This window comes from Gobius niger (assembly GCF_951799975.1).
Source record: "Gobius niger genome assembly, chromosome: 18".
In the NCBI taxonomy this organism is placed as follows: domain Eukaryota; kingdom Metazoa; phylum Chordata; class Actinopteri; order Gobiiformes; family Gobiidae; genus Gobius; species Gobius niger.
Window position 1 is genome coordinate 10,668,805 of NC_136869.1, and position 23,819 is coordinate 10,692,623.

A 23,819-nucleotide genomic window follows, 5' to 3' on the forward strand; every position below is an offset into this window, starting at 1 on the left:
GAAAAGGGAACGTGTTGCTATACAAAAGGCTTTCGCAGAATAACCGACAATGAAAGGAAATGCGCACAATTTCACTTGCTGTCCACAAAATAACCACTATGTTTGATATTAATGTATTTTATGTACAGACAATGTTAACTTGTAGAAGATGTTAAATTTGTGATGCAAATAGCTACATGAAGACTGCAAGTTTATTACCAGTGCAATGGCGCACAAGGTTTGAAGTTTGTAACACAAATATTTTATTGTGTATTTTCAATAAAGATATTTTTTCTCAAACTAATGCATTAAAACGGCGTGTATCATTCTAAAAAGACATTTGTGTATTAAACTGTTTCTATGCCAATGCACGCAACAACCACAAGATGGCAATCGCTCAACTAAAGAGGAAGCGCTTTATTGTGAAAGGACAACATGCACCTTGAACCGGAAGTCCTCGCAATCAGTAGTTTTTGGTGCGCACGTGTGTTGATGTCAGTGTATTTTACAACATTTCTCCCTGTTTTCGTGCTTAAAATGCTGCCAACATAGGCCACAACATTTCCCCTGCCTATCAAGTGGACCACGGTAGGTTTATCATGCCTTTGTTTATCCAGCTGTCAGAACAAGTAGCTAAAGCGTATCGAATGAAGTGAGCTGTAATGTTATGATGGTCATTTCTTTGTCTTTTGCCTTTTTAGAGTCTGTTTTGTTAAGTGAGCATGGCTGACCCGTTCAGCAGCAGCTCAGAGGACGTGATTCAGCGCGTCATAGACGTCCCTCAGATCACAGCCTCCGCTCTGGATAAACTTGAAGAGCTTTATCAAATCAGTGAGACTTGTGACTTCATAACCGAGGGCCACTTTGGAAAGGTAAGGGAAAAGGCTGCTGCTACTCTTTTATTTTTAAGAACATGCTTTTGGGTGTAGTTGCATTAATGTTCCTTGTCCATGCCTTCAAAAGTCAGTCATTCATGTTATTGCTCCCCACTAAACATTAGACGTCGTATGGACGTGCAAATCATGTCTATATTGCGTCCGTCGGTCCAAGACCAATTCTGAACGTCTAAATGACGTGTATATTATGTCCACAATTTGGACGTCTAATTATGACTAAATTTGGACGTCAATATGCAGTTCAACATTTGAACGTCAACATATGTGACTTTTTTGGATGTCATGGGGACGTCTAACACAGGTGCAGGAAAAGGACACGTTTTATTTTTTCTATTTTTTTTTTTTAACTATGATTAAAAATGTGTTACTAATCATTTATTTCAGTATGTGATATGTTCTACTAATATAGGTATTTATTTATAATTATTTGGAAATGCAATATGTTAAGTAGTGTCGTCATAGTTCTAATTCCGTAAATAAATAGGTTTAGTAACTCTACGGTGAGTTTCAAAAATATTGCTTGTTGTTTATAAGATTTTTTTAAATGTTATTTTTTCGTATTTACTTGCCGGTCTGCTATATGTGACGTGACGTCACATATAGCAACCGTTATGTGACGTGACGTCACATAACGGTTGCTATATGTGACGTGACGTCACATATAGCAACCGTTATACTTGGGCCGAGTTAAACCAGTCAACAGCACTCTGATTGGATGAAATATCACCCAACCTAAACAATTTCCTCTTCTCAAAGACGGTCATTTTCTTTCATCGCTTCGCCTACGCACGTCGTCTTTAGTGAATATAAGGTAAGTTTTGAGTTATACATCTTACCAGTAGATGGTGCTGTAGCGCTACTGTGGGGACTAGAGAGGCTCGCGCAGGCGCAGCTTCAGAAGTAAACGAGCTGTGGCCTGACCTCCTCTACGTCTGTCCACAGGTACGGTAAAAAGTTACTTTTGTAGCTCAATCTTGGTCCAAAATCGTTTTAATCCAATTCGAAGTGTTGAATGTATGATCTGAACGAATTGTGAAAGTGCAAGATAATTTGGTTTAATTAGAAGATGTATTTTACGTTGCGAACGTTGTTCAACGGTTAAACAAAAAAACGTTAGTTAAAAATGTCGTTGTAGAATGAATGTATTGCGAAGCAAACTGTCAATGATCCAAGCAGTGTTTTGTGCTAGAGTCCTTTGTAAAACATTTTCATGTCTAATTCGTTAAATAGTATCCAAATTCAAGTTTAGTTTCAGAGTGATGAAGTCCGTTGTCGCCAGTTGCTTTCTTTTCATGTTGCCGCGCTGCGCGTGTGTATGTATGTGCGCGTGCGTGCATGTGGGAGAGATGAGACGGAGCAAGGCGTTGAAGGGAGATGAACTGTTGGACATTTAGTGGAGTTTTTTATACACTACCGCAGTCACATGGAGTTGTAAAGTGAAGGAGTATGTGTGTGTGTGTGCGTGAGAGACATATTTTTGAGATGGCTATGTATTTATTTTGTCAACTGTCAATAATTGTATGTCTTCATGTATGTAAATATTGAATTGAGAAGTAAACGAGCTGTGGCCTGACTAACAACGTCTCCTCTACGTCTGTCCACAGCATGATCATAGGCAACACGCTAGTTGTGTGCTACTTGTAACCGCCCAGCTTCCCCTAGGGCTGGCGCCGGTAACAAAAGCAGTTAGTTTGTTAGCAGTTACCAGAAATTTTTGCCATTTTGTGTATTTTATGAGTAATATATTTTTATAAAGTAGTTCAAATTTTATAATTTTCTGCATCTGCGAGTGCAGACACAGCCTGCCCTCTCCGCTGGGTCAGAGCTTGATATTGCTAGTGGAAGAGAATATCTCTGCTTTTTGATGAACAATGCTTTTTTTTATACATTGGAGTAATTGTTGGAAAGCTTTAGTTTTGTGTTTCTAAATTGGGCCTGTCTTTCTTTTAGGTGGTGTACAGGACTGTGTGTTTGGACTGGGTGGAAACAACCCAAAACAAAGTAAGTGTTGTGACCTCCCTATACCCCTTACAAATGTTCCAGCGAAATAGAAAGTAAAACTAAAATAACTCGGACTCGCGTCTGCATTTACAGATGGCTTTGAAAATGAGAAAATGGCGGAAACGCAAAAGAGAACTTGATCAACTTCTCCAGTGTTCAGACGATGAACAGGACTTTGAAAATTTGAACGAGATTGAGACAAGGAGTCAAAGTAGTTCTGTCAGTAGTTCTGTCAGTGACAGTATCCCTTGTACATCTGATACTTTTCATTTGGACACCGATGTGGAATCTTATTGTAATGACTCAGAAACGGAGCCAAGTGACTCTGAGGAAACTAGCAGTTTGGAGGATGACCTGAGACAGTGGGCTTTGGAGCACAAATTGACACACAGAGCACTTAATGGTTTATTGCCCATATTAAGGACACAAGGGCACTTATTGCCTGTCGATTGCCGGACACTGCTTGCTACACCGCAGTCTAATACAACGGAGCCTAAATGTGGCGGACAGTACAAGTACTATGGCTTGGAAAAAGGGATCCGCTGTTGTTTAAGCCAGATGGAGAGTAATGATGTGCACCTTAGTGTAAACATTGATGGCATACCACTTTTCAAAAGTAGTGGTGTCCAATTCTGGCCAATACTGGTGAAGTGTGGCCATTTTGATCCATTTATTGCTGCGATGTTTAGTGGCCAAAAGAAGCCAAGTCCAATCGAGGACTATCTGAAAGACTTCCTGACAGAGTACAAACATCTCAAAGATGATGGTATTATTCATGAAGGCCAGACTTACTCGGTCAATATTGATGCTATGATCTGCGATGCGCCAGCAAGGGCATATCTAAAATGTATTAAGGGCCACACTTCCTATGAGAGTTGTGAAAGATGTGTAGTAAGGGGTTCTCGTGTTGAGGGAAGAATTGTTTTCAGTGGGCAGGAATGCACTTCTCGGACAAATGACAGTTTCTCCAGAGTGGAATACAAGAACCACCAAAATGATGCTAGCCCCTTGATAGCTGCAGGAATTCCTTGTGTTAGCTCATTTGTCCTGGACTACATGCATATGGTGTGCTTGGGAGTAGTGAGGCGCCTGTTGATTTACATGACACGAGGCCCGAAAATCTGCCGTCTATCTCCAAAGCAAAGAGATGCAATTTCTCAAAAACTAATAGCACTGAGAGGGAAGATGCCAAGTGAGTTTGCACGGCAGCCACGGTCTTTACATGAACTAGACAGGTGGAAAGCAACTGAATTACGGCAGTTTTTGCTATACACAGGACCTGTGGTGTTGAAAACTGTGTTGTCCCCAGAGAGATACACACATTTCTTGTCCTTGACAGTGGCCATGTCAATAATGCTGGAGTCAGATGATAGGATTCGCAATGCCTATCTCCATTATGCTCAGGAACTAATGAAACACTTTGTCATGTGCTGTGCTGACCTTTATGGCAAGACCTTTGCTGTGTACAACGTACATGGACTAATTCATCTCCACGAAGATGTAAGCCACTTCAACTGTTCCTTAAATGACCTGTCCTGTTTTCCCTTTGAAAACTACCTGCAACAAATTAAGAAACATGTGAGGAGTGGTCGAAGTCCCCTGGAACAAGTCACCAGGCGTTTGTCTGAAATTGAACATTCACAAAAGGGCAGAAGCAAAGTCAACCTTGAAGTGTTTGCTTCTGTTAAAGAAAGGGACTGTTGTTTTCTCTTAAGAGACGACAAATTTGCTTTCATTCGACAAAAAAATGCAGATGGTACCTTTGCTTGTGAAATCCTGCACCAGCGTCACACTTCCCCATTATTTCACAAACCATGTAGCTCTGGACTTCTGAATATAGTGTGCATAGGAAGTGGTCAAATCAGGATGAAAAACAAAGTGCTGTGCCAAAGTGATCTTTTCCGGAAGGTGGCCTGCCTCCCTCAAGAAACGGGTGGTTCTGTCCTTATACCCCTTCGCCATGGTGTGGACCCCAAATGTTAAAGGTGAAATTTTCTATAACTATAACCCCGCAGGGATCACGGCTAATCACCTGTTTCCCTTTGTTGTTGTTTGTCTTTTTCTGCATGTTCTTTCTTGCCACAATTAAACTCTCTCACCTCCTGCCACAAAATGCTTTTCCCAAAGTAACCCCTCATCCCTCCTCTGCACATGATGAAACTGTCTTGACCACACCTGTCACTTTATCCACTAACGTCACCCAGGCTGACTGTCTAATGATCTTGCTGCTATTGATGAAAATCATTGCATGTTGTGCCCTCTAACCTCACAATTGGTGATTTGTTAAATGGGCTGTGTGTCCTTTTCAATAACATTGCACTATAATTTGCTTTGTACAACTATGTCTGCCACAGTGGTTCTAAAAATGGGTTTACGGGATTCCTTCATTTGGTTCTATAGTGGTCGCTTATTCACCTTATTCCGGACGTTTGCGTGGGCGCCACCATGAAATGTGCTGGCCCCTTTTCTCCTATCAGTTAACATGGGACTGGAGAAGTCCAAATAAAATCAGTCACTACATGAAAACAAAGCCGTTTTTCGGCCACACAGAGAAACGGTGCAGTGTTGACTTGCTGGTGCAAATGAACATTGGACATTTTACATAAATCAATCGACTAAACATCAGATTTGAGCAGAGAAAATTTTCCCTCGTTCTTCATTTAAATGAACGGGCTTCGTGCTCGACCGGAAGTGCCAAGACAACGCAAAAGTGGGCGGGGCGGAATAAGGTGAATAGGTCTGTATAGATGTAATATAATGAAACTGTAAAGGTTCATTTTGTTCCAGTGGGACATTCAGAGTCATGGGTCTTTCAAATTAAAAGTTTGGGAACCATTGTTGTAGTCAATGCATGAGCTAAATAAAAATGCTAACTGCAATTAACTTGTATGCTGTCTTTTCCAGATATGTATACAAGGGCTGTGTGGAAGGAGGGTGACAAAGTGGAGGAGGGTGTTGTTCCAGAAGACTGGATTGACAGGCACCAAAAAACTGTCAGATGGCCACATGACCTGAGTGCCACAAAAACAGAAAAAGCGATAAGGGACAGGATAAATCCCCAGGAGGACTGGATGACTTTCCCTCTAATTAAGATAAAAATGTCATCAGGCAAGTATTAGTGTGTGTGTGTAATAACATAAGCAAGTCAATATATATATTTTTTTAATTCTGAATTTTAGCTAAGCGGCGTGAATGCGCCATCTACAACTTTACAAGCCATGCAGAGGAGGAGGAGGAGGATGAGGAGGATGTGCCGATTAGATCAAAGAAGAGGGACCGCACCAAAAAAGGACTTCCAGAGGGTTTTGTAAATGGTATGTTTCTCACACTCTAGAACAGTGTTTTTCAACCACTGTGCCGGGGCACACTAGTGTGCCGTGACATATTGTCTGGTGTGCCGTGGGAAATTATCCAATTTGACCTAGTGGGTCTAAAGAATATTTTTTGAAAACAAATTAATTATTATCTGCAAATAATGTGGCATTCTCAAGTCTCTGTGCTGTGTAATGATCAGCAGAGTGACCATGTAAAACTCTTCCATATCAGTTCATTTCTTTGAGACAAGAGAATTAGTGATGCATAGATGTGACAGTGTCATTGTGGCTAGCCAGACAGTGTTCCTATTCAATTCACACTTTGATGAGAAATGTAGATAAGTATTTATATTTATCTGAAGTTCGAGAGCCGGACCACACCTCCTATACGCCTCTTCTGCCCGCCGGCCTATTTAAGCCCCCCGACTACTAACCTCGTCCTCTTGTTTGGAGTTTCCGGCCGTCCAGCTTCCGTCCCGTCTCTGTTCCGTTTCCGGCGTCGGCCTGCCCGGAGGAGTCGTTTCTGTCCTTCTCCACCCCGCCACGTCGCAATCTGTTCCTCCCAGGTCTCCCGCACGTTCTCCCCGCCGCACTCATCCATGCCAGCATGACGGCTCCCCTCCTTCTAGCGCAAGCTCCAGGGTTAGCTCCGGGGCTAGCCGCCAGCCTAGCCGCCGCTCTCCGCCGACTCGGAGCTCTCCTCGTACTCTCCTCGTACTACTGTCAAAAGCGTCATGCGCCTAGACCACGGTGGCGGGATTGCAGAGAGCGCTGCGGACCGTCTCGCGCTGTTTAGGTTATTGTTTGGCTCCAGCCTCCTCGCGATCACCGCTCCCGAGCTTCCACTTCCGGGTTGACCTCTCTCCAGGTCGCAGCCACCGGGAGCCACGTCAACAGCGCCCCTGGCGCTGCAACAACAGGCCGCGTGTTGCCTGATATCTCTCCACCTATCTCTTTCACCACGGATTTGCCTATGGTTTCACAGCTTGTTTTCACTTTCGACCCTCGTGCCTCGTCACCTGGCACTGCGTCGGGCTCTATTCCTCTTGCATCTACCTCAGGCACCGGGTTGCCCTCTTCTTTCTATTCTCAAGGTTGGGCTTGGGTTTGGGTTGCCGTTGCGTTCCAGGCTTTGCTTCCGACCGAGAAGCGGGATTGCATCGCGCTCCTGCAGCGCAATTTCCTCGTCGCCCCTCGTGTTCTAAGTGGCAGCTTTTGTCCCTTTTAGGTCACTTGAATTTCGCCATAAGGATTATTCCCTAGGGTCGCGCTTTCGGTTCGTATCTCCTGGTCCTTGCCGCGTCGTCTCCCTCACTCCACGGGACATGATATCCGTCCCGCCGACGTCCCGGTTGTATACCGCCGCTGCCCCTTCAGCCGGTTTTGGGGGTTTCTACCGGGGCAGATGGTTCGCAGCTCCATGGCCTAGCGAATCATGCCGTTCTTGCGTCGCTTAGTTTGGCACTCCATATCTAACCAGTTTATCCTTAGAGCCAAGCACGTTCCGGGTCACCACAACAGCATATCCGACTCCCTCTCTCGTTTTGCAGTTCCGACCTTCAGGATGCTGGCCCCCTATGTAGAGCCTCTTCCGACTCCTGTGCCACCATTCTTAGCTACGATCCTCGTCTTGTGACCAGCCCTAGCCGACCTTCTGCGGATTTCGTGCTGCCCCCGCACATATCGCGCACGCTCGAGTCCATGTTCTTGCTGGCTTTCTTCGGCTTTCTTCGTTGCTCCGAGTTTGCCCCGCCTTCCCTAGTGCACAGCTCGGCTAGGCTTCCTCACGTGGGTGCCAGCCGAGGCGAGCCCGACCGCCTAATCAAGATCTTAGTCCGTTGGTCATCCACAGCATACGAGGTCTACACACGCCACAACCTTGGCGATCTACAGGAAGCTCATTCCACGCTTCTCTCTTAGACTTCTTTGGGGACGAGAGCCCGTGAGCTTCCCTATCTGAAGCCCCAAAACGACAACGCCAACGTTCTAAAATAAACATCTTTTCATACATCATACCTGAGGTTGTGGTTTTTGTGAGCGAACCACTTTATATTGTGAATATAGGCTACAGAGTTAGATTTTTTTAACATTTTGTGCTGGTGGTGTGCCTCGTGATTTTTCAAAGAAAAAAATGTGATTTAGCTCAAAAAAGGTTGAAAAACACTGCTCTAGAAAAAAAATGCCTACCATTGTACTATCTAGCTCAATCAGAATAATTGAGAGATATGCATGGTACTCACACATGAATAGTGAGATGTTTCTTGCATTTATAGATGACTACATTTGTAACCTATTGACACATTGGGCCTCAAATTTTTGACTAATGTTTATTTTTAAAAATTACAGACTCGACAGATTCAGAAGAGGGCATCACAGGTGATTTTCACTATTGACATTATTAAGATTGTGCCTTTTTTGCTTGTAGATGGATGATTTGTTTTTTTAATTTTTTTTCTCTATTTGCTTTTGTGTAGGTGGAAAACCGCCCAGCTACCCTGAGGTACCGGAAAAGCTGGCCATTCAAGACTCCAACATTAATGACTCTGCTTGTGGGTGCTGATGACAACTAATGAAACATGGAAATGTCTGGTGTATACACAGTAGGATAGTTACAAGCTATTTTGTGTTGCAGCTTCTGAAAATGAAGCCATGACTGTTACAGTGCAGAGTATGGCCAGATCTCAGGATGGCGAAATGTCCACTCGTGAGTATTTGCACGCTCCTCTCACATCTACAATCCCATTCAACAAAGATGGTTGTGAGTTAAAGGGGGGGTATTAGGCAAAATCGACTTTTTCAAGCTTTACATCATGTTAGTTCGTCTCCAAATAATATCCTGTGTGGCCATTGTTCACAAAGTGATAAACAGTAGCTCCTTTCCAACAATAAAAATTAAAATGCACCGATCGTAGTTTCAATACTGTTCAGACAACGAGCGCAGTGTTGTGATGCCACAGACAGCGTGTGGAGGGGGCGTGTCGGAAAGGGTCAGGGAGCGTCTTAAAGAGACAGAGGCCTATTTCAAGCCATTTGCTACGGCCATTTTGAAAGAGCAATTTTATACAAGGCAGTTATTCTAATTTACTGCATTTACAGACCAACAGAAGGTTTCGTCATTATTGTAGTGAGATATAGACTGGTGCTATGTGGCTGAAAAAAGCATAATACCCCCCCTTTAAGCATTAGTTACCATCATAGTTGTTGTTTGTTTGATGTTTCAGACTCTAGGAATCGAGCCTCATGTCACCCGTTGAACCCTGGTGCCAAATCTCGGGACAAGGACAACGTTACTCCACTTGGGAATCGAGCCTCATGTCACCCGTTGAACCCTGGTGCCAAATCTCGGGACAAGGACAACGTTACTCCACTTGGGAATCGAGCCTCGTGTCACCCGTTGAAGCCTGGTGACAAATCTCGGGACAAGTACAACACTACTCCACGTGAGAATTAATTTCTAGTTCCTACTGCTCAAACTTAAAGGTCCTATATCCTGCAAAATCGACTTTTTGGAGCTTTTAGCCATGTTGTTATGCTATTTCCTTATCAAAAACACCCCAGAGTGGTTTGTGGCTTCATTCACGCAGCTCTCAGTAATCCTCCTGAATCCTGCTCTCTGAGGCTCCGCCCTCCTGCTCTCTGAGGCTCCGCCCTCTCCTGGTGAACGACTGAGTGTTCAGTTGTGTCGTAACAGCGGAACGGAAGTGCTCGACGTCTGTAATGTAATGTCTTAATTCTATGCTTACGGCCTGATTTTAATTTGTAAAACAGCGTTTTCATTATTTCTGTCGTAAGAGAGAAACAAAGAGAAAAAAAAATAATAATAAAAAGGATGTGCCCGAGGTGCTTCAAGGTCAGCTGAGGCCAAAACAAACACCCCTGAGCGTCTGAACAGATCAGTCATGTTTGCGCTGCAGCTGAAGATGGAGCTCGTTGTCATCTATTCTGAACACACCTGTTTTATTATTCTTAACTAACGATAATGTCACGGACGGAGAAAAAGAAGCGCGTTTGGCTACGAGGACGAGGAGTTTATTCAACCTTTTTCAGGAAGAGGCCACTCAGCTGTTTTTTTTCTCCGGGATTCAGCGACTATCAGCCAAAATATTGTTTCTCTGTGACTGTCTCTTGATGGATGTTTGGTGAACCTTCGCCTGAATCAAAGTGGATTAACTTTTATAACCAACGCGAGTCCCATAATGTAAACAGCGATGGACCAGAGGGTGAGTCAGTCCAAACGCGTGTTAGCGTGTGTGTTGCAGATGACAACTCCGTATAACTGCATCGTGAAGCAATTTCACTTATTGCTGTTTATTTATATTACAGTAAAGTATGTGCGGAGAGAGGGGGCGGAGTTAACTGAATCGAAGCGTTGTGTCTTCCGGGTTCGAAAAATACCTCCAGAAAACACTTATATTTATCACAAAAATGAGTGCTCCATAGTGGTAGAGGTACAATATATCATATACATGCCTATACTTAACTTTGGAATGGCTAAAATAGCATGATATAGGACCTTTAAATGAAATATCTTTTTGTGAATCAACTCATCTTCCTTAAGTTTCGTGCAAAGTGCTGTTGATTTGAGAATGACATCATTTTGGGAAACTAAGACAAAATGGCGAAACGGCAGCCAACACTAACTGATGATGGCATGAAATGAACGAACAAATAAATAGATGAGGGCATGAAAAATAAGTTTTCATATGCCCTCATCTGTTAGCATTAGCTGCCAGTGCGCAAATTCTGTCTATGATGTGCCAAATGCTGTTGTTTTGATACCTACCGATGGCACTTGGCAGGCATAAAGAACAGGGATATGAGATGATTGACTACTTTTCCTTTTTAAAGGAACATGCATGTTTTTACATGCTGAGATATGTTCTTACCTGAGCTTAGACGAGTTGATCTTTGTGCGTGCTCAGTCATGCACAAAGAACAAAGCTTCTGTTTGCATTTAGCCTCTCCTCTATCCCGACGGGGGTGACGTTAGAAGCGAACATAGTCACACAAATTAAATTAAAATGTTGATTTTCTAAGCGGTTAAAAAGGGGAACTGTTGTAAGGCTTAGGAGCACTTTGACATCCGCGCAGTAATGTCTTCACTTTACTCCTACGGTATTGCAACACTACAATATAGTACCTTTTTAAAAAAAAAATGTTTTTCTTCTGTAAGTAGGCTTGGATCGTGTAACTATTAAAATAGGGAAACGTGGAAGAGCTTGGTCGCTTCTAACTTCACCCCCATTTGGAGAGGGGAGAGGCTAAATGCTAACATCTTTGGTCTTTTTGCGTTGCTGTGCCCACACAGACGAGTTGATGCGTACCTGTCTGGTCTTTCTAAGCTCAAATAAGAACATGTCTGTGTGGGAAACACAGTGGCCTATTCCTTTAAAGCAACTCGTGGCTTTCTGGCACATCACACTACTTTGGGTCAACCCCTCTCCTTGTGAATGTGCCAAAAAAATGAGGAGGCTGAAAAGAGAGCTAAGTGGTAGAAATGGGATTCAGTATTTGTAAGACATTTTTGTGTGTGTTTTTCAGGATCTCGACATGATGCGACAAGGGGTACCTCAAGGAATGGCTCTCGCTCAAGGTAAATTGACAGGATAAAGCACAGCATCAGTAGTGGCTGGCTTCTATCAGTTAGTCACCAGCACTTCTTGTTGGCCAGCCAGTAAAGTATGACATGTTGTTTATCCAGGTGATTTTTAAATTATTGTATTGGTACTTGGTTCAGCAGTGGATCCAGCATCGCGTTCAGAAATGGCAATGTGTCCAGTTACAGGTCCAGGTCAGGGCACAGTGGAGGCGCGAGGCACAATAGCAGATCCAGCTCACGGCACAGTGGAGGCTCAAGTCACCGGAGCAGATCCAGCTCCAGACCTCGGCACAGTGGAGGCTCAAGTCGCCGGAGCAGCTCCAGACCTCGGCACAGTGGAGGCTCAAGTCGCCGGAGCAGCTCCAGACCTCGGCACAGTGGAGGCTCAAGTCGCCGGAGCAGCTCCAGACCTCGGCACAGTGGAGGCTCAAGTCGCCGGAGCAGCTCCAGACCTCGGCACAGTGGAGGCTCAAGTCGCCGGAGCAGATCCAGCTCCAGACCTCGGCACAGTGGAGGCTCTAGGTTCACCAGCAGGTCCAGGTCCAGGTCACAGCACAGGGGAGGCTCTAGGTTCACCAGCAGGTCCAGCTCACAACACCAAAATGTTTTGAGCTCCGGGCCTGACGGGTCACGCCACAGCCCCCCCTATGACAGGCCAAGATGTGGTGAGTTGTCGAATTGCAAAGTACTTTGTCTTCCATTGTTTTTGTACTGATGTGTGGTTAATTTTTCTCGTCTCATGCTGCCCAAATCTGTTTAGTTTGTCCTCTGTTAATTTCTTAATCTAACTTTCTGCAGATGCAGTGACCAATGGAAAATGGGCATTTCCATTGCCTTGGGATGGTAAGTATTGATGTATTGGTAGTGCAAGACGACAGGTCACACTGAGTGCAAGAGTGCAACTTTCATCTTTTTTTATATTCCACCTGATGCTACAATTGTGCAAATGTATGTTGTATGAGCTAGTAGCCGTGCAGGAATATCCTGTGGGGGGAAAAAAAATCTATACCATCAAATTCCAGAACTTTATCTACTTATCTTTTTTTTTCTACCATTAATGGTAAGGAGGGGGTTTCTATCTTTTTTTAATACTATCTACAGTGCTGATTACTATAATTGCAAACCAGCAAACTAGCCTTGCCATTTAGTTAATCATGGAAATCAACTTTATTTCAGTGTATCAGAAAAAGGTGTTGACCATGCTGGTGGACCTTAAGAGCCAATTCAAGCAATCGCAACATCAGTCTTCAGCCATCCACATTAAGAGGATGGAGACTATGGAGGATTTCGAGAGGCAGGAGCAAGGCCTCTGTGACAAGAAAGCGTTTGATGCCCTGGTAAGTTTTGCAAGTCTAAAATTATATGGATAGTGTAGCATGACAAAATACAGTGCTTTCACAAACTGTTACACTACTCTGGGATCAATTTTATCTTGGACTTATTTCAACAGGTGCTCCGCCTTTCTAGAATTGGGGGAAAGGACACAAAGGACTGTGTCCACAAAGTCCTCGACAGGTATGTTTTCTACATAGACTGAAGTTTGTGTGCTTGATGGGGTGCTCTGTGTGAACAGTTGGTGTGGCCTGCTTGCATTCATTTTTCCCCCTAGCTTTATCCTTCTGTAGCTCATGGCACACATTTTATCTATTTTCTTTTTCTATGAAAATGTTAATGTTTGATATATAATTGGAGGCATATAGAAGAAAGCATTCCATTTTTTGTCAGACATTTTTTGCATTATAGCATAATTGTCTGATCCTTCTCAACTTGTTGGCGTTTTTTTTTTTGTATAATTTTCTATTTTGACAAGTTCATCCAACATTTTAGTAGTGAAGACCAGCTCTTCTGCAACCTTGACTACACTTTCGATTTTAGTATAGGCTTGATGACCTGTTTGTTTCTAAATATATCATTGACATTGATTTACAATATCATTTTTATTTAGGCTCTTCACCAATGGCTTGATGGCCAACTTTAATATGAAGGGAAAAGGGAAAAAGGAAAAGAAGCCTTTGGAGAAGACCCTTCTTTATAAAGCGATACAAGGTATGCACATATGTTGAAAAGGGAAAGAAAGTGGTCCCCTTCCAATTTGGAAGTAATTAACTTAAAGGAATAGGCCACCGTTTTTACATACTGAGATATGTTCTTACCTAACCTTAGTCGAGTTAATATCTCCCCGTCTGGTCTTTGTCCGTGCGCTCACACATACGCAGCCTCTCCCACCTGTCACATAGCTCCAAAAAAGCTCACGATAGAAGCTATCTTTTTATCTGCTTATAAAATCGACATGCTACATTTCTGTGTAAATATACTTCGCTTGAAAACACATCATGTAACTTTATTTAAATAGGGAACACGTGGAAGAGCTTGGTAGCTTCTATCGTGAGCTTTTTTGGAGCTATGTGACATGTGGGAGAGGCTGCGTATGTGCTCCGTTTGCCTGGCAGAGCGCACGGACAAAGACCAGACGGGGATATATTAACTCGACTAAGGTTAGGTAAGAACATATCTCAGTATGTAAAAACGGTGGCCTATTCCTTTTAATTGGACAAAACATTTAATCTCCTGTTGTAGAAAATGCAATACCAACTGTTAAACATAGCTGTCTGTAACATTGCTAATCGACTATGGTAGTGGATGTATAAGCAACCTATTTTGGGGTTCAAACATGGGGATTCTGTATGACAGCACATTGCCTTCATATCTCGTTCTGTTCTACTTGTGCAGATGGAGTAATGAAATTTGATGAAACTGCAAAAGAGGCCTCCATAAGGCTGTATGCCGCAGAGCATTTGAAACATGCGCCACAAAGACGGGGAGGTGGGAATCGGGACACAGTTTAATAAAAAATAATGCACTTTATTAAGCCATGTTGGACCTGTTGGACCTGTTGGACCTGTTGGACCTGTTGGACCTGTACCTGTACCCCTGTCTTCAATAAAAAGAGAAAAAGAATTGAATTGGGCTTTATTTGTGATTAGTAAAGCACATGGCTCCTACTGGTCATGGAATTAATTGTCTGTTCCAGACATTGGAAGTATTTTGTATTTTGTATGGTCTATAAAAGTGATATAAAATTAGTAAATATTATACGTAGAAATGACGTCGACAACGACCTAATTTCGACTAGTATTGGCCCTCATTCGGAGGTCCTGGGAACGTTAACGTTGCACGTCCAAAAGACGTCAGAAAAAAGACGTCATCTGGAGTAACAGTCTGCACCTTCAGGGGACCGAAATTGGACGTCCAAAAATGACCGAAAAAAGACGTTGTTTCAACGTGTCTTTGCGCAGTGGGTCATAGTTAGCCCATTAACCCTCACCTTAACCGATCGAAAAGCTTCGTGACCTGAGACCTAATAGGCCAGTGTAATAGCTGTTTTGAAAGCTAAGATCTTCAAAACTCATCAAGCTTCTTCTTTGTTTTTGCTTTCATGTTTTAGTTGTTTTTGTCATATTTTTGCTACATTTTTGTCACATTTTCATTGCTTTTTGTGCCTCTTTCTTTTTGTGTGTGAGTGACCAAATCATGTAAAAAAAAAAACAACAACAACGAAAATGTGACAATCATAACAAGAAAGACGTTTAAGTTTGTAGGTCTTAGCTTTCAAATGAGGTGTTGCTCTGGCCAATAGGCTGTAAACTCCAGTCAAGAAGATTAGATTAGATTTGGGCAATGCTGAACTGGAGAAAATTTGCTCAGTTAAGTTGGGGGTAAAGAGGTTTGAATGTAATTTTTACCACTTCTATTTGATACTCTAAAATACTGAAGCAAAATAATATTTGTATTAAAATCTTTACAATATTGTAAGCTAAGGAGCTAAAGTTTGGTTTTGATCACAAAAACAAAGATGTTACACACTTACTGCATTCAGGGCAATGTCAAGTCTGACTGTTTTATATTTTCCCAGGTCGCCCTTCAGTTTCCCGACCATCTCTTAGTAGATTCAGTTGCTATTGCGGCCAAAATCGAGAAAAGCACCAAAGCCAAGGCTTACATTTTGGGAGACACATCCTACGGCAGGTAAGTTACACGGCATCCAGAAAAAAATTGCAATCTTCAATAACTGTGCTGAATATTGCAGTATTTTGCTTTTCCAGCTGCTGTGTGGATGAGGTTGCAGCAGAACACGTTGAAGCAGACTGCATGGTGCACTATGGCAACTCCTGTCTCAGTCCCTCCAAAAGGTTACCGCTGATGTACGTCTTTGAAAAACGGCCTATTGATGTGGAGAAGTGTGTGTCTGCATTCAGGGAGCTCTACACAGATTCACAAAGTCATGTCATCCTCTTATATGATGTCAACTATGTCCATGCCCTTGGTAAGTAACAGCGATTCATAGGAGATAATGATGAATGCTTTATTAAAGAAACACATTTTTGGACTACTTGACAATATCTTTTCTCTGAATATGTACATTATTAGAAAATTAATTCCTGCCCCCATTTATGCTCTATATTTAGAAGGTAAATGTTGCTGTACTGCTTGGTTGAAAATAGAGACTCAATGTATTATTTTACAGTCTAGCACAAAAACAGCTGATGAATTACTCAGAGTCAAAGCACTTAAAACAATTGCAGATGAACTACTGCATAAAATCGTATTTGCATTGGCCAAACCTCAATCTCTAAGGACTTCAGTTCAATCTCTGTAATCCTGCTGGTTTTATATTAATGCTTACAACTGAATCTCCTCAAAGTTTCATTTCTCCGCTGGTAGACAAATTAATGAATTAATCCTGAATCCTGGCTTTTAAGCTCTCCTCGGTTTCTTTCATCAATTTTGTCATTCTTCTGAGCTGGAATAAAACCAAAGATGTTGGATCACTTATGGCTCATTTACATTACCGAGGCCCTGTTGTTTCTGTGATCAGGAGGATGCCATCATTGAACTGTGTCTGTTCAGTGATGGATGTTCAGTGACGTTTTTTTGGTTATTGCTTCATTTTGGCTTGTACAGTATAGCATAATATATTTTTGTGCCTAATAAACCTTCTTTTTCTTTACAATAATTCCAGGTGATCTTCGAACAGTCCTACTACCAGACTACCCAAACCTCAGCATCTCGGACCTGGTTTGTGAAGGGGAGCTGTGCCAAAGCCACGACTATATCAAACGCAAAGAAGACTCTACCTCAGACACTCCGCTTGTTTATCAATTTGGAAGACAGTTTTCCTTAAAAAGTGGACTAAGCATCAAAGACTACAGTATATTCTACATTGGCCAAGAGGGGGCAACATTGACCAACTTCATGATGACTTGGAATCGGAGCACATTTTGCTCCTTTGACCCGTCCACCGGGACAGGGAGGACAGAATCAGTCAAAATCAACCGTGCTTTAATGAAGCGATACTACGCCATAGAAAGAGCCAAAGACGCTGCGGTGGTGGGAATCCTTGTTGGGACATTAGGAGTGGCTGACTACCTTTCCATAATACCCCAGCTAAAGGAGGCCATCCACAAAGCAGGGAAGAAATGCTACATGTTCGCAATGGGAAAGCTGAATGTGCCCAAACTTGCAAACTTTCTGGAAATAGACATTTTTGTGTTGATAGCGTGTCCCGAGAACTCCTTGTTGGACTCGAGTGAGTTTTATAAGCCCGTAGTGACACCTTACGAGATGGAGGTGGCTTGCAACCCCGGCAGAGAGTGGTCTGAGGATTACATCACTGACTTCAGACATCTGCTTCCAGGTGGGTATTGTTGCAGACATTGCTGGACATGTCTGCTCATTACAATCTCTAAAAATGCTGTTTCCTGTGTGTAGGTGGACAAAGCCATGTACCATTGGCCGAGCTGCAGGAATACAGGGAGGCAGATGTATCTTTAATTTCGGGGGATTTGAGACGCCAGTGCTTGGACAGTGAACAGGGCCAGACTTCAGGAAGCTCCTCTTTGGTCCTCAGGAATCAGACCATGACCGTAGCCACCAACAACAATGCTGGTATGAGACACTTGCGGTCGTCTGTCAAGAATGGCGTATTTATTTTTACTTGCTTTTCCATGTTTGGGCATCACAAACTTGCCTGGAGTAGTGTTTTGTTTCCAATGTTTTCAAATGCATTTACTCAATCATTCTGTTCCCCTTTGCCTTCACTAAAAAAGCATGTTGACAAAGCGTTCAGTATATTGCAAAAAAAAAAAGGAGAAATTATTTTGACACACTCCAATCCTCATTGTTACCAGCAGAGGGAGCTGTGGCTACAAGTAAAAGAGGTGTCCCACACACATTAAAAGTTGTTTTGTGTATGCATGGAACAAACAGGAAATACTAATGCATATGTGCTCCCAAGAATATTCATCAATACACATAAAGTCTTTATTTGACTTTACTTAGCCAGGAAATTCTCTTTTAGGGGAGCCTATTGTACTGTATTTTCATGGTCGGGGAAACCAGAGCACCTAAAAATGTGATGAACATAAAACAAACACTACACAGAAAGGCCCCACACAGCCTGGGATCAAACCAGGACCCTGAAGCGAGAGCACTTACCACTGCACCACCATGGCACCCAATATAAGACCTTAGACCAACTTTTTATGCGAAAAAGAAGAAAAATGTGTGCGGAATTTATCTTTTTGTGACCCAGTGGTCTTTACTTTTGAGCACAATGCCCTTTTCAACGTTCCAGGATCAATTGTATTGGTTTTCTGATAAGAGGGTCCCGTCAGCAGTGAAAACGTACCAGAAACCCAACAACAATAAATCCTGGAGCATCAAAGAGGCCACTGTGATGGAAAATAAAGGCTTTATGCTAAGTCATGCAGCTGCTGGGTCACTGACAGGTCAAATATGCATATATGCCACAGAAAAGCGACAAAAGAGCAAAAAAAAAAAGGCAAAAAAGTAATGAAAAAGAGACAAAAAATGTGTGAAGAAGACGCATGATGAAAATATGGCAAAAATGTGAGGAAAAGCTATGAAAAAAACGAAGGTCAGAGAGAAAATGCACTTGGTTAAGGCGGGGTTAAGAGGTTAAAAGATTCATTTAAATAGGTTTAGGTTTTGTCTGTATTTTCTAACCATTCGATGCCACTTGAACATCTGCTAATTGTTTTGTGTCACAGCGTCCTTTTTGGCTGGTCGCAGCTGGCAAGGGTTGGAGCAGAAGTTGGGAGAGACCCCTGTGGTAAAGGCAGTGGAAGGCAGGAGAGGGATCGCTATCGCCTACGAAGAGGAGGGAACGTCATAATAATCTTTGCTCTGGTATCTGCATCACTTGACTTTATATACATGCACACGCTGTCTTAAATATTGATATATAACTTGCACATAACAGTGCACACAATGAAAGTGTCAATGTATTTGCACATGAGATGTTTTAATAAAATATGTCCACTGTAATTTAAATGATTGGTCCCATATACTTTTGTTGATAAATGCATCCACCTTTCAGACAAATAGACAAATAAGTTGCCTCCGGTCACTGCTCTTTGACGGGTTGCTCCTCCACAAAAGACGCTGGAAAAATGCCTGTCTTCTCGCCACACTGGCCCTCCAGCCAGTCCTGTGTAACTAAAACGACAAAACCACCATTTAGAAATTCCCCATACATAGTCATTTAAAAAAAAATTGATATAATTCACTCTGAGCATAACTTCAAATCATAACAGGAAGCCAAGAAATGACTTCCTGTTTCGATCAAGCACACCAAAATAAAAGCACCATCTTATTCATTAGTTCAGCAGTTCATTAGTTCAACTTTCTTTCTGCCTAACGATAAACAGATAAAACACTATATTCTTGTAATGTTGCAAGTACCAGCTGAACTAATCAATGAGGCGATTAGTTCAGCTGCTTTTATTTTGACGTGCTGGATCGAAACAGGAAGGCAATTCATGGGCGGCGTTATGTTTTGAAGTTTTGCACAGAGTCAATTGCAGAGGAATCGTATCTCACTTCTAGACAGTAAAATAATCTTATCTCCTTCTTCAAAACTAAGATCTTCTGGATTTGAGGACTCGTAGGTGTGAAGGGCAGTGAAGCAGATTTGCGGTTCCTGAGGAGGCTGAATAATAACATAAACAACATTGCATGAGCCTTAATTTAAACACATACAAATGAACAGGGGACTTGTTCACCTCGTAGATTTTGCACCACATAGTCAGGTGTCCGTCTTTGGCTCGGCCCCACACGCTCTCCATGTTTGTGTTTGCACCAATAACACTGTCTCCGGTCGCCTCTGGGGTTAAACTAAAGCAAAGGTTGAGGTAGTTGATCAATAACACTTTGAGAGGAGTTTTATGTTACCTTTTATTATTGTACTTGCTGCACCCATTGAAACCATTACATTTGCTTATTCACAATTTACAACTTTCAGGATAAGTAATGCCTATTCCTTATGCTCTTAACAAACCAGGAGTGTATTGTACCTTAAGACTAATGACGTTGCCTCCATTTTCACCTTCTCGCTTATCTTGCCAATAAGCACTTGATAGGTGGACCCCATTGGAATTGAGATTGCAAAGTTGAAGGTAAAGTGGATTTTGACCACACACTGATCGTCTTTAGACTCCTGAAATTTACCAATCACACAAAAAACACAATTTTCTTCTGTTGTTGTATTGAATTCTATAGTTTTTGTACCTTCTTCACATTGTCCAGTCTTCTTTCAGTAGCAGGAGTCCTCTTTGGTCTCATCGGCGGGTCATGTGTTGGTGGTGGAGTAATGCCCTTTTTAAAAAAAATACAAATTAGTAGTTATTTTTACTTTACTTAACAAATGTAATGGAGCCTGTCATGTTTATATTTTGTGATTTAACGGTCAAGTACCTCAGGGATTTTAGAAGTTGGTGAGATGTCCAGTGGTTGCAGGTAGTTGTAAGGAACAAGTCCCTTCTGAAATTGACGATGTTTTTTCAGTACAAAAGTTTAGAATATGATGCTACAGTTTGAAGCTGGTGAGAAATTGTACACTGCTCTTACTCTTCCATTGAAAATCACCGAAGCCCAGTTGTCCGCGCCCTTCTGCAGCACAAAGACAATATTCCCCGGCACTACGGCCAACTCATCACTGGTTTCAGGAGTAAACTCAAACAAAACCATGTGAGCTTTTCCCTCTAAAGCCCTGTGAGCAAAGAAAAGTGTTTGAAGTATTGTCAAGTTCACTCTTCAATTGAGTGAAGAGTAGTTAGAATACCTGAAAACCTCAGGCTCTTTTGGAGTCACAGGACCATCTTGCACCTGTCAGAAGCAACACATTCAGAGACATTTTATAATGGTTTGACAGGTTGGACCAGTGTTTAGAGCAATGTTATTGTAAGACGTCTGATGAAAAGGCTGATTTGACGCGTGAAACATCACTTTAGTGGTTCAAGAAGTACAAAATTGGGAGCATTTAACGAGCTGTACGGATCTTTTTGCTTTTTTGTTTTTCGGATCCTGCACTCTTCTCAGATTCTCTCTCACATAGAGCAATCATATTCCCAGAAACAGTTGTGCAATGCCACTTCACAAAAAATTTAGTTTGATTACTGTACATGCCCAATGCGCTTCCTAGCGCTACCAGTCCTAGTTATTTAGGCTTGGGACCAGCACCAATTTTAATGAATAAAATGCACTATTGTGTCAAAATCACATGTGTTGTTCCTAGGCCTGTCATGAAAACATAATTTGAAGTTTAAATATATTGAGCCTCAAAAATATTGCAATAAAAGATATAATTGAAGACCTTTTAATGCCACAGAAACTAACTCTAAAGTTTGAGTAGAGCTTTGTTTGAAAAGTACTTAGAATCTTTCACTATAAACCTGAAATACAGTTTACAATACAACCTGCTTTGGGTAAAAAATTAAGTGTTACATTAGGAAATGTGACAATTAAATGGACATATGATAAATATTGAGCCAAAAAATGTATTATCAGTCATTTATTGAAAGATAAATTGATATAGTAATTATCGTCACAGTCCTAGTAGTTCCCCAGATTTTTGTGCTATATGCCCTCTCCTGGCAGTGTCATGAGACATGGAGCCCACTTTCACAGACATGCTGATGATACACATACTATGTACAGTACATTTGTGTCACCTAATAACACAGTGCTTCTTAACTGCCTTGTCTTACAATAATTTGATTGTAAAGTCCTTTGAATGATTGGTTGACTGAGTTATTCTGAAAAGTAGACTCTAATCGCTTTCATAAATCAAGAGGCAATATGCAGTACCTGTGGTTGTAGTGGTGCAAATCCCGAAAACTGGTCTTGAGGTTTTACTGAAGCAACAACCTGGGGAAAAAAAGCAATAGAACTATAGTCATTTTTGCTTGCGTTAGAAATTGCTATGTATATTGTGTTTTTTACTTTTGCTTTTCCCAGATAATCTTTCTTCTCCAACTCGGCCACATAGTTTTTATTGGGCCTGAAGAGCTCGCTGGTTGGGAACTCCACAAGTTTAAAAAGCTTTTGTCTCTGTAAGTTCAACAGGACACTCAATGTTATTATACATGCTGCTCAATGAATGGGAAATGCAAGTTGTCTGTAGCTGTACACCAGAGCCACATAATCTAATTACTTATGAAATTTCCTGTATAATTGCACACAAAGGACCTTAGTGTGTGGAAGGGGACAAGGAACTGACCAGAATAGACTGTACTGCTTTGTCAATGAGGTTGAGTTTGCTCTCTGTCTTGTAGTCCCGGGCCTTCATCAGGTTTTCTTGGGCGTTTTTCCAGTTTCCCAAATGCGCTTCAACCAAGGCCATATTGTGGAGAACCTAGATAGCAGAGATGGTATTGGAAGATGTTCCCAAGGTTTATGTTACAGCTGATATTTTGTGTGTATTGGATCTCAATGATAGTTTTGTAGGACTTGTATCAACAACCTATCATCTCTATGAAATCCAGATACCAAGTTATCATCAAACAGCCTAAAGTTACAATGAATATGTACCTCACATGCAAACAGCTTGTATCTGAGACCCAGGGCTTTGTAGTCGATCAGCTGGTTTGCTCGAAGTGCTTTGTAGGCATTTGCAAAGTCCCCTAAACTCTCTTCAAATCTGAAAAGCAACAGGTTTAGTTAGTGGGGGTTGAACTAACAAATGCTACAGATTTTTTTTCCTGAATGTGAGTAACCTTCAAGATAGACATTTTGTTGTGTGGTAGTAATGCCACTAGTCACTATAGCAATGGTAATAGTAGTGGTGGTGGTCATTTTTACATTTCATAGAATTAAAGCTTAATATTTTGAAGTAACTGTCTTTTGAGCAGTCTCCACCATGGATGCAAGTATATAAATTGTTAATCAAGTGCATCGGAAAACAAGCAAATTGTCTTGCCTTTCCTTTTTGTAAAAAGTGATCCCTCTTTGAAAGAAGGCAACAGCCAAGTGTTCATCTTTGCGAATGCTGCCATCAAAAGCCTGGAGAAAAAAGAACAATACGTTTATTTAAAAATGGATATTTCTTGAAGAAGAATAGAGAAGAAAATGCTACTTCCTGTTTCTCAGCGATTTGCACTTTCACAGTGTTCCTTCTTATCCTTATCACATGCATCCCAAAGTTTCAATATAAACCATTTTGATTATGTGGCCAAATCATTTTTTCAAAAAACAATTGCACTGTACCTTTTCTGCAGCATCCAAGTCTTTGTTGAGAAGATGGAGGCACCCAATGTTGAAATAAATTTTGGAGTTGGGCTCTGCTATGGCCAAGAAAATCCTGAGCGCTTCTGTCTGGTTCTTTTTGTCCACACAAGTGACGGCCTCGTCCCATTGGCGCAGAGTGTCCAGAAAAGACATGGTGTCTGTGTAGCACCTTCACAAACCTCATATTAAAGTAAAAATCAGGAAGCTCTAGTGATGTGTACCATGGAGAACAGGAAGTGAGTGATTGCAATTGTGTGGGTGAAACTTTAACATTTGCATCACTTCTACTGAAGTTACATCAGGGTAGATTTTTAGAATTTAAAGTCAGGTTGTATTGTAGTAACTTGAAAACATTCATGCTACCGTTTAAGTGTCTGTCACTGCTGTGTCCTGGTTTAAGCTACAGTCAGTTTAATCCTGACTGAATGATGCCTGTCTGTGCAA

General features: G+C 41.9%; 3 protein-coding genes across 4 annotated transcripts; 2 read left to right on the plus strand and 1 right to left on the minus strand.

Moving 5' to 3' along the window:
• The first annotated feature begins 460 nt into the window (after nucleotides 1–460).
• Nucleotides 461–19,127, plus strand: dph2 (diphthamide biosynthesis 2). Its single transcript, XM_079576594.1, has 7 exons — nucleotides 461–567; nucleotides 681–851; nucleotides 15,703–15,815; nucleotides 15,893–16,113; nucleotides 16,810–17,484; nucleotides 17,559–17,735; nucleotides 18,860–19,127. The coding sequence occupies exons 2-7, from the start codon at nucleotides 702–704 to the stop codon at nucleotides 18,982–18,984; spliced, it is 1,461 nt and encodes a 486-aa protein (XP_079432720.1). The 5' UTR covers nucleotides 461–567; nucleotides 681–701; the 3' UTR covers nucleotides 18,985–19,127.
• Nucleotides 12,428–14,733, plus strand: LOC306977813 (uncharacterized protein; the record flags this gene model as incomplete). Its single annotated transcript, XM_079576255.1, has 7 exons — nucleotides 12,428–12,454; nucleotides 12,588–12,632; nucleotides 12,966–13,126; nucleotides 13,240–13,304; nucleotides 13,735–13,835; nucleotides 14,520–14,612; nucleotides 14,660–14,733. The coding sequence occupies exons 3-7, from the start codon at nucleotides 12,989–12,991 to the stop codon at nucleotides 14,731–14,733; spliced, it is 471 nt and encodes a 156-aa protein (XP_079432381.1). The 5' UTR covers nucleotides 12,428–12,454; nucleotides 12,588–12,632; nucleotides 12,966–12,988.
• ncf2 (neutrophil cytosolic factor 2) lies at nucleotides 18,873–23,595 on the minus strand. 2 transcript variants are annotated; one of them, XM_079576590.1, is made up of 15 exons: nucleotides 23,355–23,594; nucleotides 23,068–23,150; nucleotides 22,680–22,788; nucleotides 22,369–22,503; nucleotides 22,092–22,199; nucleotides 21,957–22,016; nucleotides 20,932–20,975; nucleotides 20,718–20,859; nucleotides 20,565–20,630; nucleotides 20,379–20,465; nucleotides 20,165–20,307; nucleotides 19,874–19,985; nucleotides 19,692–19,800; nucleotides 19,210–19,307; nucleotides 18,914–18,959 (listed from the first exon to the last, which is right to left on the minus strand). In XM_079576590.1, exons 1-14 carry the CDS (start codon nucleotides 23,526–23,528, stop codon nucleotides 19,216–19,218), a joined length of 1,464 nt encoding a protein of 487 aa, XP_079432716.1. In that variant the 5' UTR covers nucleotides 23,529–23,594; the 3' UTR covers nucleotides 18,914–18,959; nucleotides 19,210–19,215. The 2 variants fall into 2 exon arrangements, with proteins under 2 accessions (XP_079432715.1, XP_079432716.1); XM_079576589.1 differs by having other exon boundaries at nucleotides 18,873–18,959; nucleotides 21,957–22,199; nucleotides 23,355–23,595.
• Nucleotides 23,596–23,819: the final 224 nt, after the last annotated feature.

Excerpts from the sequence above, each read along its gene's own strand:
- dph2 (XM_079576594.1), top strand. The coding sequence starts at position 702 with ATGGCTGACCCGTTCAGCAGCAGCTCAGAGGACGTGATTCAGCGCGTC. Across the intron at positions 15,816-15,892 it reads GGAGACACATCCTACGGCAG|CTGCTGTGTGGATGAGGTTG; the intron begins GTAAGTTACACG and ends TTGCTTTTCCAG. Across the intron at positions 17,485-17,558 it reads CTTCAGACATCTGCTTCCAG|GTGGACAAAGCCATGTACCA; the intron begins GTGGGTATTGTT and ends TCCTGTGTGTAG.
- ncf2 (XM_079576589.1), bottom strand. The coding sequence starts at position 23,528 with ATGTCTTTTCTGGACACTCTGCGCCAATGGGACGAGGCCGTCACTTGT. Across the intron at positions 22,789-23,067 it reads ACTTTTTACAAAAAGGAAAG|ATTTGAAGAGAGTTTAGGGG; the intron begins GCAAGACAATTT and ends GTTGCTTTTCAG. Across the intron at positions 19,801-19,873 it reads TGTGGTGCAAAATCTACGAG|CCTCCTCAGGAACCGCAAAT; the intron begins GTGAACAAGTCC and ends GTTATTATTCAG.